Here is a 14,037-nt window from a genome sequence, read left to right on the forward strand (position 1 = left end):
GTGGTTTTCTGATAAACGAGGGAAAAGAAGGGAGAGGCATGGGAGAAGGAAAGAAAACAAAGACTTCATTCTCCCAGCTCAATTCTGCCTTTCTGAAATGGCATCAAGGAAAAAGCGTATAATTTAGAATGGATCAGAAGTGCTTCTCGCGCAGGCTGGTAGCCGGCTTAAGGTCACTGCGTTGTCTCAGCGGCAACTCATTTACAGAACAGGAAAAACCCTGAAAGAAAAATGGTTCTTTGCAAACTCAACCTGCCAATTTAGCAATCTGTTCAAGCTCTACTGACACACACTCAAACACACGTGTGCTAACTAGCATATACTGCTGAGACACTGACGATCATTGCTGGTAATAACAAATGTTATTAAGTTGCATTTAAAGTCTGGGTTCTTAACTTTCAACAGACACATTTGTGTGTATACGCAGAAGAGCAGATCCTTTTCACAACTTGCTTAACAAATCATTTATTACGTAAAGGGGAATTCAACTCACATTGTTTGATTACATTATGTAAAACAGTTACATGTAAACGCTTTGCCATCTTCTGAAATGTTTCTCCTGTATGTTGCTTCTACTGTATGCAGCTACTTAGGAGGAGCCCATGGCTGCTGATAGTTGGAACAAGGTTTAAGGGGTCAGAGTATTTAGCAATGCTCCAAAATGTAGTTGAAAGCCTTTACTGGAGTTGGGGGGTTGGGGATGACACTGTATGTCACTGAATGCAATCAAACCCTTACAGCAATAATCCAAAATCAATTAAAAAGCATCATCTATCTATATAGTTAACACTGTTTCTCCAACAAAAGCAGGGTAAAACCAATGAATGAGCAGGTGTCCCAATACTTTTGTCCACACAGGTGCATGAACAGGTACATTCAGGTTCTTGTAAGGTACAATAGTCCCAAAAGAATAGTAACAAATGTAACAACTATCAACATTAAATACATAACTCCAAACACACTGGTGGTTTTGGATGGTAAATGATATTATATTATATTATAGCTATATTTGAGTAGCAGAAACCATGATAATAGCATATCGTTCTCCCTCGTCCCGTCCACTTCACTCAGATAGGTTGCACCCAGACGCACCCAGGTCCTCTTGACCATTACCTGCAGCTAGCAAGCTAAAGCAACTGTAGCTGGTCGGCTATTGTCCCTTCTTTGGTTGGTATAGTGTTAGCTTTTAGCCTTTTAATTGCTCCCCCTGCTGTCATGGTCCCCCTGACTTCCCTGCACATGGTGCAATGCGGTCCCTTGCCTTGAATATCCATGTACTTATCCCTGTAGGCCCTTCTCCCTTCTCCCAGTCAGCTAGCGTTAGCCTTTAACTTCTTTTTTCCATATTCTTCCATATTCTCCCCAAGTAGAACATTCATTTAGCCTAAAATTATGTTTGCTAATGGGCTTAGTAAATGTTTTTGAGACATTGGGAGCAGGGTGTTAATATAGTGAGTCAACACGGTTATGTAAGAGTTTTAAGGCTTTGGAATTGGCTCAATCACAGTCACATCGGTTTTGCTTTTAAGGAGCAACAACACTTTTTGTTGAGGTTTATGGTTTGTCACCTCCACTACTGAACTCTCTTTCTTCAACTACGCCAAGGAAAACACTGTTTTAAACTGTAGAGCACCTTTAAGGTTAAGAACGTGAGCGTGAATCTGCTCCAAGACTACAGCAGGACATTTGAGTGAGACAGCAATGCTTCTTGTGTGTGTTTTCTTGCTAGCATTTGGCACTCTTGTTATTTCATCTGATGGGTTTATTTGCCCTTTTGCATGCAGGCCGGGAAAAGAAAGACCGGGAGAGCCGGAGCTGAACGTTGTTAGTGTTGCGTCATCCAGGTGTACACAGTGTCGCTGCCACTGGCAACCCATCAAAGTCCATGCAGCAAACATGGCAGCTCTGTAGGGAGTTTCCCAGCCTGTGAAACCCACCTGTCAGTGCTCCAAAAATAACAAACCTGCTGAAAGAAACAGCTCTGCAAGCAGCGGGGGGGTGGGGGAGCTTTTGGAGGCGGCCTCTTAAAGCAAACCAAAACAAATACAGTAGCTTGCATATGATTATGTGGATTACAGTACATGGAGATGAAACACAGATAGAGGGATAGAAATCAGCATGTTTTGAATTTAAGTTTGTTTGCAGACAAAATGCATGTAAACATTTAAAGGTGGATGAGAACACGGTATTTAGAGTATAAACAGCACCTATGTAAAAAATACAGATTTACTCTCATTTACAACCCTGTTATTTTATGTATATTTATGTTATATAAAATGAAATATGCTGCTTTTCCTTGTACACAGGACTCTTAAAAATTAAAAAATATTAGCTCTGCTGTTTTTAGCAATGTTTTACCTAAGTAATTTTTTGTAATTATTCCCAAGCCTTACAGAATAATGTTGCTGTCCGGTTAGCAAACTTAAGAGATGCGGCCTGTTAGCTTTAGACTTGATCCCACTCACTTCCCCCAAGCCTGGCTTTTTCGAGCAAATAAATATGCCGGTACTTTCCGGACCGATGTGAGTTTAGCTCTAGTTTGGTTCAGCTCAGGTACTGCAGTTTGTTTTCAAGGGAGCAGACGGTGGCGTTAGCTTTTAGCTTATCCTTGTTTGCTTTCTTGGCTTTCACTTTGCGTGCCCTTCTTACACTAGAGAAATAAAGCAACCTTATGTAGCATGTTTACCTCTCTTTTTAACTTCTCCAGGTAAATGGCCACCCAGCCCAACCTGCTGGAAGATTGCCCGCTGATGTCCCCTCTACCTGCGTCAGACCAGCTGCCACCTACCAGTCCGACCATGAGGCCCCCATCCACCACCCATACCAGACCATCGGCACACCCTCCTACCACTGCTACCTGTTTCATAACCATGTTACCACCTAAATGGACTCGTAACTATCTGCTAGTTTTAATATCGCCACTATTAACTATCTGTTGTATCTGGTTTGGTCATTTTTAACAATAATGTTTAAATAGTCGGGTCCCCCTTGTGAGTCTTGGTTCCTCCCGAGGTTTCTTCATCCAGCTCTGGGGGAGTTTTTCCTTGCCACTGTCGCCGTTGGCTGCTCACTGGGGGTCTCTGTCTTTTACTTATTAATAATTATGTAAAGCTGCTTTGTGACGACATCAGTTGTAAAAAGCCATACAAATAAATCTGACTTGACTTGACTTTACCTTTAAATAGCAGCTTCAAAATCACTGTGGTGTTCCACTGACTGTAATATAGAGAACAGCATCACACTCACAGCACGCAGGCAATTTCACTATGTAACTCTGGTGAAGCGGGCAGGACAGCGCTTGCAGGAACAGTGTAACACTGCATAACAGTGCTTCTCGCCTATAGGGTGAGCCCAGGAACAGAAAATACCAATTCTCACAGAATGCTGCTGCTACTGCTGAATACCTATCTGACTTTTAATCAGGGTCATACCATGAGCTACTGGGCCGCTCCCCTAACCAAAGCCAGTTGTGTCTCTTCCATTTAAAACACTAAGACAAAAGGCACCTCAGTCCACTAAAAGGTCTGAAGTTCTGTGTCCAAAGTGTTTTTTCCCTCAAATCAAATAAAACAATGTAGTTAATATAGAGGCAGAATGTATGGATTGGTCATTACGACTATGAGGACAGTTTCCAGCGGTCTGCTCTATCTGACTATGCAGGGAAAAATCAGAAAGAAAGAAAAGAGTTGTCCAATAACATGGTCCGACAACATGTCCCTCCCACGCTGACAAAAGAGAAGTGTCGTGAGGAAAAAGAAGAGAAGTGCAGAGTGCAGCTTTGAAAAAATAGAAAGGACAGGGGGTGGGAAGGAAATTACCTAATGAGTAAATGTCACTTCCGCAGTAATAAGGCAACAAAATACAACAAAGTCAGCATTTAAACTGGACATTATCCAGTTAGGTGTAGCACACAGGCTTATATTCACTGTATAACGGCACTTATTAGCATAGTGTCCAAACCACAAAGATCCCTAGCAGCCAGTGTAGAAAGCTTACAAATATGGACAACAGGATACAACAGGAGCTAATGTGCTAATGTATCTTGTTAGGATAAAAACCTTAAGGTACTTTACTAGATTAGCTGATGTTAGCTACATAACTGTTTTACAGCCATACTACCCCATCCTTAAAGCATCTGCTAACAAGCTATCAAAATAACCCATCCATTCCACTCTAAATAAAGTGACCGGTGAGTGTACAGGGCTATATTTTGCTAGGTAAAAGCTAAGAAATGTGTGTTAAGAAACAAAACTGAATGCATAGCGGTGACAAAAAGCCCAGAAACTTCACTCCACTCACCCTACACACGGACATCTGGTTGGTTGTCAGCGTGCCTGTCTTGTCGGAACAGATGACCGACGTGCAGCCCAGCGTCTCCACGGAGGGCAGCGAACGGACGATGGCATTCTTCTTGGCCATGCGGCGGGTTCCCAGGGCCAGACAGGTGGTAATGACGGCAGGAAGGCCTTCAGGAATGGCAGCCACTGCTAATGCCACAGCAATCTTGAAGTAGTAGATGGCCCCGCGGACCCAGGAGCCGCCGTGGACGGGGTCGCCGAAGTGGCCTATGTTGATGACCCAGACGGCCACGCAGATGAGGGAGATGACCTTGGAGAGCTGCTGGCCAAACTCGTCCAGCTTCTGCTGCAGGGGTGTCTTCTCCTGCTCAGTAGAGACCATCTGGTTACGGATCTTGCCGATCTCAGTGGAGACGCCGGTGCATACAACCACGCCGATGGCACGACCCGAGGCAATGTTGGTGCCCTAAGGAGGACAGGGGAGGACAAACATATACATGCACAGTGATACGCACACAGTGAGAACATGTGAAAATATGTTATTTATATATATTTTTTATAAACAGTAATAATATAAGTAATAATACAGTGTTGATTTAATATAATCTAATACAATTAAATCTAATATTATAGCTATAAACATTACCATTAAACTAACCTATATTTAAGAGTCACAAATATCTGAATTTTAAATGACTTGAATGTCTTGAAGCTATTGTTAATACAGCAAAAATAAGGGATAATAATTTGCCTCATTTTACTATGTTAACAGACCAATTGTCAGTTTATCTTCACGGCATTCAACATTACAAAAGAACAATATTTGAAATAAATATTTTATAGTGATCTAACACTCAAGCTATGAGTTAATATGTTAGCCCAAAGCTAACCTGCTAATCATAACACAATGTAGTTTGATACAATACGCTTTATTCTGTATATAACTACAAATACAGTGTATCAGACTGTACTGAAATGTATTGCATCATTGCCATAACTAACAGATTAGCTTGGGGATAACAATTCAGCCTGTGGCTAGATTGTTAGCCTGGGGCTAACATCAGCTAGTCTGTAAAGCTTTAGATCCCAGCTTTTGATTCTAGTATTGCACTTTTGAAATGTTGAACGCTCTGTTCAACTGAATACCCATCATCTTTATTACGATCATCATCATATGAAGAATAGGCCGGTTTTTAGGTGCTCATTATTTTGGCTGTATCAAAAAATCCAGGTAGCACTGAATCATACATAACCAATTTCTGAATTTTTATTATTGTTACAATTCTAGAAATGAATCATTCACAACATTTTTTTGACAACTTGAGATTCAATCAGCTATTTTTTGGAAACATGATGCAATTATAATTACACCTTTAATGCCAATTTAGATTCAACTACATTTTGCAAATTGCCAATTTTCATACCATGCTTGTGATACATTTACATGCTTTTGGAATTAGGGTAAATGCGAGTGCCCGACTTGGTTGTTATTATTTCTAGTAAGAAATTCAGACATAATTTTGATACCCGAGTTGAAGTGACCTTCAACCTATCAAGATGGCTGAAAGGAGCAGATTTTGGGGGTGTTCCAGATAAAACATGGCTTCTATTAAGCTTGGCTTTATTTAAAGCTTGTTACAGACAACAAAGATTTGACTTTATATATAGTAGTTTAACAGTGTTTCTACAGGATACAGAGCTGCTGGTGGCATTTCACATTTCCAACCATTTCTAGCAAAACTAGCAATTTCATCATATTCACAATCAGTGAAGTTTCTAGAACTTCCTGATAATCCAGAGTGTTTTTTTTCTGGACTGGTCCCACCCACTAGAAATCAGAAAGCCATTGGTTGAGTCCTGTGTCACTTTCTACTTACGTTGGTTGTTAATTTAAAACATTGAGGCATTAAGTTCCGCTCAACCTATGGGAGAGCTCACCTGCCTCTAACTTCCTAGAGCCTATGAGAAAAATATATCCAGTCTCGACAAATTTCCCTTTCCTGATGAAAAATGTAAGACTCTTGCATTGTTTAAATGCAAGCATCATTCTGCTAAAAGAGTAACTGAAAATTTCAAACAGGAATTTTCTTTTATCCAGTAATCATCAGTTCTCTATTGTATAATTTAATTAATTTATCTACAATTATATTGGTTTTATATGATTGAAATCTTGATTCCAAAACTTTTAAACAGTAGTGTTCAGCTCCAACGAGCAGGAAAAAACAGCCAAGATCCTTTCTTTATTTTAGGCTTTATTTACACTGTTTCCAGATTTGCCTTGTAGGCTTGGTATGGAAACAACAGCAACAGCCGAAATTCCTCAGCTCTATACGCTTATTTTACATAATGCAACTTGGAAACTTCATTCACTCGGGCAGAGAGTAATTCAGTTGGCCATAATGTCATTAGACAGCCTTTTTCCAGGGGAGTCTATCGGTTAAAGGGATGATGTGTTGGAAACTGCATAAAGGCGGGCTATGAAAAGCACATCACAAGAGTGCAATTTGGTTTAAGGGACTAAACAGCCAAATTGAAGCGCACTCTGTTCAATGCGACTGTACGAGTTGAAGTGATTAAAGTGCTCCAGGAGGTGTCCCCCAGGCCATAAATATCCCTAATACAATTTAAGTGGACTGGGGATGGAAAAGTGTATTCCCGGTTCAGGAATTTCAATGCAAGCAGAAGATCAGCGACAGGACCTGCATATTTAGACTGAGAGCAAGAAAGGACACTTAAGCCCTGTATTTACAACACACTCTAATGCTTTCTCCAAACAGAATAGAGGGGAGGGAGGAAGAGAAAGAGAGAAAGAAGATGGAAGATAGTCTTTTAGAATACGGCTGTTTTGTGCAAGATTGCACAAGAGTGGGTTCGGGTCAGATCATACAATTATGAGCGAGATGATGTTTAAAGATGTGAAAAGGCTGAGAATTCAATCTCTCGAAAGAGAAAATGGCAAGTAGGACAAACGCATAACCAAAGAAAGAGGAATGTATCCCTATATATAGTATATTTGCATATTACAGCAGTATCATATAACGGCAATCCTACGTTGTGTAAAAACTGAAGCAGGGTAAAGAAAGTAATAGGCTGAACAAAGAGAGAGCACACACACGCCCACACACAGACTCAAAAACAGGAAGGAAGTGCTTACAGAAAATAGCATATTCTTCTTATCTTGATTAACAGCTCGAGGGTCCGGAACAGGGTCCGTGTGTTTGATAACCGATACAGACTCGCCTGGTAAAAGACAAACACGCAAATTAGTAAAGAAAGAACAGCTGTAAATCCACATCAAGGGTTTGCCGTGAGTTTATGAGAACACAACAAACAAGATAAAAGCATAATCCATCGGAAAATAGTGCTCTCTGTCAAAGTCATTCCCAACATTTTTCAGCTACAGGCGCTTTATTACCTTGCCATAGTTAAATAATAAGAGTTCAGTATGTGGAAGATGTTGATTGTGAACCTCAGACACGGTTGTCCCCCTTTATTTAAAAGACAACCTGTCAAACCAAACGGGGCTGGAAAACAAGCCAATTCTAAAACCCCAAAACTGCTACATAACAGTCTTGCTTTATTTTATTCACGCCCCCAAAATGTTCATAAAACCAGCCCACAGAAAGCCAGAAGGCTAAATGCAACATCTACTTCACAAAAACATGAAAGCAGTTCTTCACTGTATAATGTATTGAGTTATCTATAATTATATTGGTTTTATATAACTGAAATCTTAATTATACTTAATTATACTTTTAAGTATAGGCGCCCTTTTACCTTGGCATAGTGGAATTATGAGATTTCCCTATGTGGAAGTGACATACTGCGTAGGGCTGGAAAACAAGCTATTCCCACACCTCAAAACTGTTACATAACGGTCTGCTTTATTCTACTGACGCTCCCACTGGGAAAAACTTTTCAAAGCTAAACGCAATGGCTACTATGTGAGTATGAAAGCTAATTCTAGCTCTCAGAGAAGGGCTGACTGGAGAAAGTACCACTATGGGTATCCAGGCAAAGGCCAGGGGAGCATGTCATGTCATTTAGAAACTGGTGAAGCAAGCATGTGCTAGGCTAAAAGCTAACCTCAGTGGACCCTGCTACAATCTGCACACAAAGAAAGCAACACTATCCGGTAAGACTTCGAAACATAGTTACAGTGATCTTGTTAAAGTGCTAAGTGATTTGATATGTTGCAATGATGTAAACCGGTCAATCAAAGCTGAGCTTATCAGTGTTTCCACTGTAAAACAAAATAACAGGGTTGTAAAAAGACTTGTAAAACTGCATCTGGTCATTTTTAAATGCTTAAATGCTCAACAAATGCATTTTATGACACCTTTAACATTACCACGCATGTAGAAAACCCCAGAAAACCCCATTGATTCAACACATTTACAACAAAAGACAATAGATGGGGGTTTCTGTTCAGTCACAATGCAAATGTGGGATATAGCGATTATAGCTGAAAAATGCTGGATATTCCTTTAACTAGCCTACTATTGAGAGAGTGTACAGAAAAACCTGATACCTGTGAGGATGGACTGGTCAACTCGTAGAGTAGTGGATTTAATGGAGACGATTCGAATGTCAGCAGGCACCTTGTCGCCAACTGAAAAAGAAAAGATGCAGAAGCGTGAGTTCATTACTCAACGTCACTATTAGGGGTGTCAAGGTTTGACATGTGCACTGAAAAGAGACAAAAAACAGCTTCACAATGGTGGAGATGACAGGAAAGATCAGTAAGAAATATGACGCATGTGATATTAGGCTATAAAAATGTCCTGTCAAAACCAGGTAACGTTAGCTAAAGACTGATCTCCCTCTTACGATTTCACAACACAAAACTCTTCTTTGACTATAGCAAGAAAAGTCAAGACATTAAAATGCCAGACAACATTCGTTTTAAGCTGATTTAAGCTGTTTAACTGGCTATGGAATTTAGAATGGGAGCAAAGTTAATAAAATATGATAATGATCTCATCCATTCAGTAAAGCAGCTAAACTGACTACAAACCCATCACTAAACATATATTTGGAAAGACTTACACCTCTATAATCGCAAGTGTCACACTGGTGAAACTGGCCATGTGGCATGTAGCTGTGAGCTAACACTGCGAACTGTACTAGTATTGCATGATTATTAAACTATGCTAACACATTGTTCAGAATGAGTGAGCTGAGAAAGACCTGTCAGATGTTTGCAAGGATGTAGTTTGATTTATTTATATCCAATAATGTCATGCTTTCTGTGTGTTTGGTAGCCCCCGTTTATGAAGTCTCCAACTAGGAATGTAGCATGTGTTTTCAACAGACGTGGACTGCAGGGTCATTCAACCAGCACTGTAAAGTTCACTTGAGCTTCAAGAGGGTTGGTTGCAGCTAGAATAGCCTGTACAGTGGTATACCTAATTTCATTTAAATAATTATTGCACACTTTCTGTAAATCCTATAAACTTCACTTCACTTCTCAAGTATGACTGTGTTCGTCTGCAATATGATATATTTCACTGAATTTGTTGATCCGAATAGCCAATGATTTATAGGAAGGAAAATCATCAAAATGATCAGGGGTCCCCAAATTTTTTCATACCACTGTATGTGGGCCCATACCTTCTATGACATAAGGCGCTCATAGTAATTACTGAAACAATTATAGTAGATCTTGAAGAATTCATAGTAGTTACTGATCACGTTATAGTAATTATTCAATTAGTCACAGTAGATGCTGAATAACCCATATGATAACATAAGTGTTAATGAAATAATTCATAGCAGATCATAAATAACTATTAGTGGATACTGAACAATTCATAATTGATCCTAAATTATTTCATAGTGTTTACAAAATAATTTATAGAAGATCATGAATGATTCATAGTGGATTCTGAATAATTCTTGCTGGTTACAAAATAATTCATATTAGATACTACATAACTCATTGTGTATACTGAATAATTCATAGTGGTTAATGAATGTCAGGCCTTAATATTAGAAGTTAAATTAATTCTAGGGTGCAAGTAGTTAAAGGAACTATAAGTGTAATCAGTACTTTAGACAAAACTCAAGAGCAGAAGTAGCCCTTTAAACATACACTGTAAAAACCATATTCACAGTCATACTAAAGACCAGCTTTAATAGGCTAAATTTGACATTCTGCTTGAAGAGTCACATTTGGCCCAAAGGAAGTGACCGAACGACATCAAAGAGGACATTACAGAAGGGTTCCCTTGAAGTAAAATGGAAATGAACATGAAGCAGCCAGCACCAGAACAGAACGTTTTCACAGTGGGTTTTGTCCCAGAGGGGCCTTAGATTTACAAATCAAACAGGAAATAAGAGCGGAAGAGCAGCTGAACCATCAGTAACCGTCCAAAACCTCTGCTCTTACGGCCATGTTCTTCCGATAAACACTCGATTACAGCAGATCGAAGCAGTGGCCGGCGTGGGCGCACGAGCCCGGCACGTCGGAGAGACCTAACTTGCCTCTGAAGACAAACAGCATGCACACAGCCACGACTGGTCAATTCCAAGCTGATGAAGACACAGTCACTTCAGAAGATCAATACTATGCTCGAGTGCTACATCAAGACGCAAAAATGAGGCTTGACGCAGCACTCTAGTTTTAGAGAAAGAATAACATGAAGTGGGCACAATCAAGATTGGTGTCTGGGAACAGATGTAGTCAATATCTGTGCTATTTTCACCTTTTCGGGGGTTTCAGCAGGCTACTTTGTTATTTTTGTAGAACTTTAGGAACACAAGCTTCTTTCAAAACCAAAGTGCCTGCATCCACATTTAGGAAATGTTGCTTATTTCACGACTTTTACACATCAGATGCAACATGAGGAAATGGAACAATGTATGATATTCTTTGAACCAAAGAATTGGACAAACCGACAGAAGATCTTCAAGTGACAAAGAAATCTGACCAAATGGACATGTCTATCTGCTCCAGAGAGTCCTGTTCTACTGGCACTACTTCTCTAGAGGGACTAGACAAGCTCAAATCAAATCAAATCAAATTTTATTTGTCACATACATAGTCATACACAGTATAACTTGCAGTGAAATGCTTTTATGACAGTCTGCCCACATCAAGCTATACAATAAAAATCTACATTTAAACTTAACTAAACCTTAACTTAATGAAGGATAGTGCAAAAGTGCAAAAGAAAAATAAAATAAAAATGAAGAAAATAAAAATAGAATAAGTTACATTTAAGTTAAAGAATAAAATATAAAAATATGAAAATATAGAAATATAAGCAAAAAAAATACAGAATACAAATATACAAATATATATACAGAGATTAAATCTCTCACAGTGCGTGTCTGTGTGTGTGTATATATATATATATATATATATATATATATATATATATATATATATATATATATATATATATATATTTATCTGTATGTGAGTGTATGTGTGAGTTAAAAAGAAATATTTTCGTTATTGTCCGTAGTGAGTTTTCCATGAGCCATGGTTGTGTATTGTAGTGAGTGAGGGTCCAGTTTGTGTATGTAGATATTTTAATTTAGTGTCCTAGTCCCTGTCCCCATTCAAGGCACGGATGGCTTGTGGAAAGAAGCTCCTCCTCATTCTCTCTGTGTTAGCCTTCAGGGTTCTTAAGCGTTTCCCCGAGGGCAACAGAGAAAACAGTCCATTGTTGGGATGACTGGGGTCCTTCACAATCTTCTTGGCCTTGGTCCAACACCGCTTCTTGTAGATGGACTGCAGGTCAGGAAACTCCATCCTAGTGATTCGCTCTGCTGAACGTCTCACTCGTCGTAGCGCTTGCCTGTCCTGCTTGGTGCTGTTCCCAAACCAGACTGTGATGTTCCCCGTGAGGATGCTCTCGATGGTGCAGGAGTAGAAGGATCGTAGTACCTTGGAGGGCAGTCTGAAGTCCCTCAGTCGTCTCAGGTGGTATAGGCGCTGACGAGCCTTCTTCGTTATGGTGTTGATGTGGCAACTCCATGACAGGTCCTGAGAGATGGTCACTCCAAGGTATTTGAAGCTTCCTACCCTATCCACCGCCGTTCCACTGATGTGGACAGGTTGGTAGCTCCTCTGCTGTTCCCTGCTAAAGCCCACAATCAGCTCCTTCGTTTTGCTGGCATTTAGCTGGAGATTATTATCCTGGCACCAGTTCTCCAGGGTTCTAATCTCTTCCAGGTAGGCCTTCTCGTTATTTCCTGAGATCAGGCCCACCACAACTGTAAGCAAACTTAATGATGTTGGTGGAGCTGGAAGTGGCTTTGCAGTCTGAGGTGTACAGCGAGTACAGCAGAGGGCTAAGGACACAGCCCTGAGGGGCTCCGGTACTGAGGGTGAGGGTGGGTGAGACATGCTTGCCTACCCGAACAGCTTGTGGTCTGTTAGTCAGGAAGTTGGAGATCCAGTCACAGATGGATGGGTGGAGACCTAGATCTTCCAGCTTTGTGGTGAGTCTTGAGGGAATAATAAGCTGTGTGAGTGTCTGTGTCAGAATGGGTAGCTGAACGCATTTGAATGCACTAGAAGGGGTGTCCACAAACATTTGGACAGCCCTTTGAAATAAGCCTCCTTTATCCTAGATCTGCCCTCTTGCTGTGAGAAGCAACTTCTAAAACTTTGGACAAAACACAACTGAGCCTCATTCTAGACCTTCCGACGCTCGTCTCGGTTCCCTTCCAAACTGATATATTTGGAAACGTATTAATGATCCATAGCCTGGTGACTAAGCATGTCGAATGTGTGTTCATTAGGAGTGTTCAGACTCCCACTGATCCTGGGTCAGGCCTAATGATGCTCCAGAGCTTTGCAGACAGCCTTGTTACAATTAGGCAGTTTGAAAAAGCATTTACACAGCCCTTTCAACACCTGGACTGGCACGGACGCGGCTAAAGGGAAAGCCCTGGGCCACGCAGGGGTTCCGTTCCACAATCTCAGATGAAAATAAACAAAACAGGTATTTCTGGAGATCAACTGACGAATCTTACATCACTGACCTGTAGGGCTGGGTTAGAGCAGCAACTTCAACAATCAGTAGCTGATAACCGAGTAGCTGAGTATTTACATGCACTATTCTAAGAACGCATAAGATAGCACTAAGATAGCAACACAAGCTACACTACTAAATTCAACTATATTTGGAATCCAGACCTACCACCTGCTTGGGTTTAAAGCTCCAGAGAACCCAAATTAAATAAATAAATAAATTTTTAATTTGGTTAATCTTGGTCTTGGTGTGTACACAGTATACAGTCATGTGGAAAAATGATGACATCCAATGAAAACCTTTGCCTTCTATTTAAGCTTAAACTGCCTTAAATTAGAATCAGGAGCAGCACATCATTAGAGGGGATTATGGAAGAGCCTGTCTTATTTAAACCTTAGATATTTAGTTTGGTTTACACTTGATTGTTGTAGTGAGTGGTTTCACCTTGGTGAGTTTCAAAGAGCTCTCTGAGGTCTTCAGAATAGAAAACTGTAGATGTATATGAGTCGGGGGGGATTAAAAGATCTCAATCAGAAACCAGCCGTTCCACTGCCTGCTAAATCATTCGCAAGTGGAGAACATTTAAAAAAACTGCCAACGTGGCCAGGTCAGGCCGTCCTAGCAAGTTCAGCACAAGAGAAGAGCACAGGATGAGTAAAGTCTAAAAATGTCATCATTGGAACTACAAGTTGATCCTAACACAGCTGACATCAAAGCACATGCAACTACGATGAGAAAGACACTGCATA

At 40.3% G+C, this 14,037-nt stretch overlaps 1 protein-coding gene across 2 annotated transcripts in view; it reads right to left on the reverse strand.

Annotated features, from left to right (window-relative positions):
* atp2a3 (ATPase sarcoplasmic/endoplasmic reticulum Ca2+ transporting 3) overlaps positions 1–14,037 on the reverse strand; it is a 113,809-nt gene that overhangs the window by 36,257 nt on the left and 63,515 nt on the right. For both annotated transcript variants that reach the window (XM_072668257.1, XM_072668248.1), the window contains exons 6-8: positions 8,830–8,910; positions 7,453–7,538; positions 4,300–4,764 (exon numbers count right to left, since the gene is read on the reverse strand). In XM_072668257.1, the coding sequence (XP_072524358.1) occupies positions 4,300–4,764; positions 7,453–7,538; positions 8,830–8,910 (632 nt within the window). The remainder of the gene's footprint in view (positions 1–4,299; positions 4,765–7,452; positions 7,539–8,829; positions 8,911–14,037) is intronic.

The sequence above is a fragment of the Salminus brasiliensis genome, chromosome 1, assembly GCF_030463535.1.
Source record: "Salminus brasiliensis chromosome 1, fSalBra1.hap2, whole genome shotgun sequence".
Classification (NCBI taxonomy): domain Eukaryota; kingdom Metazoa; phylum Chordata; class Actinopteri; order Characiformes; family Bryconidae; genus Salminus; species Salminus brasiliensis.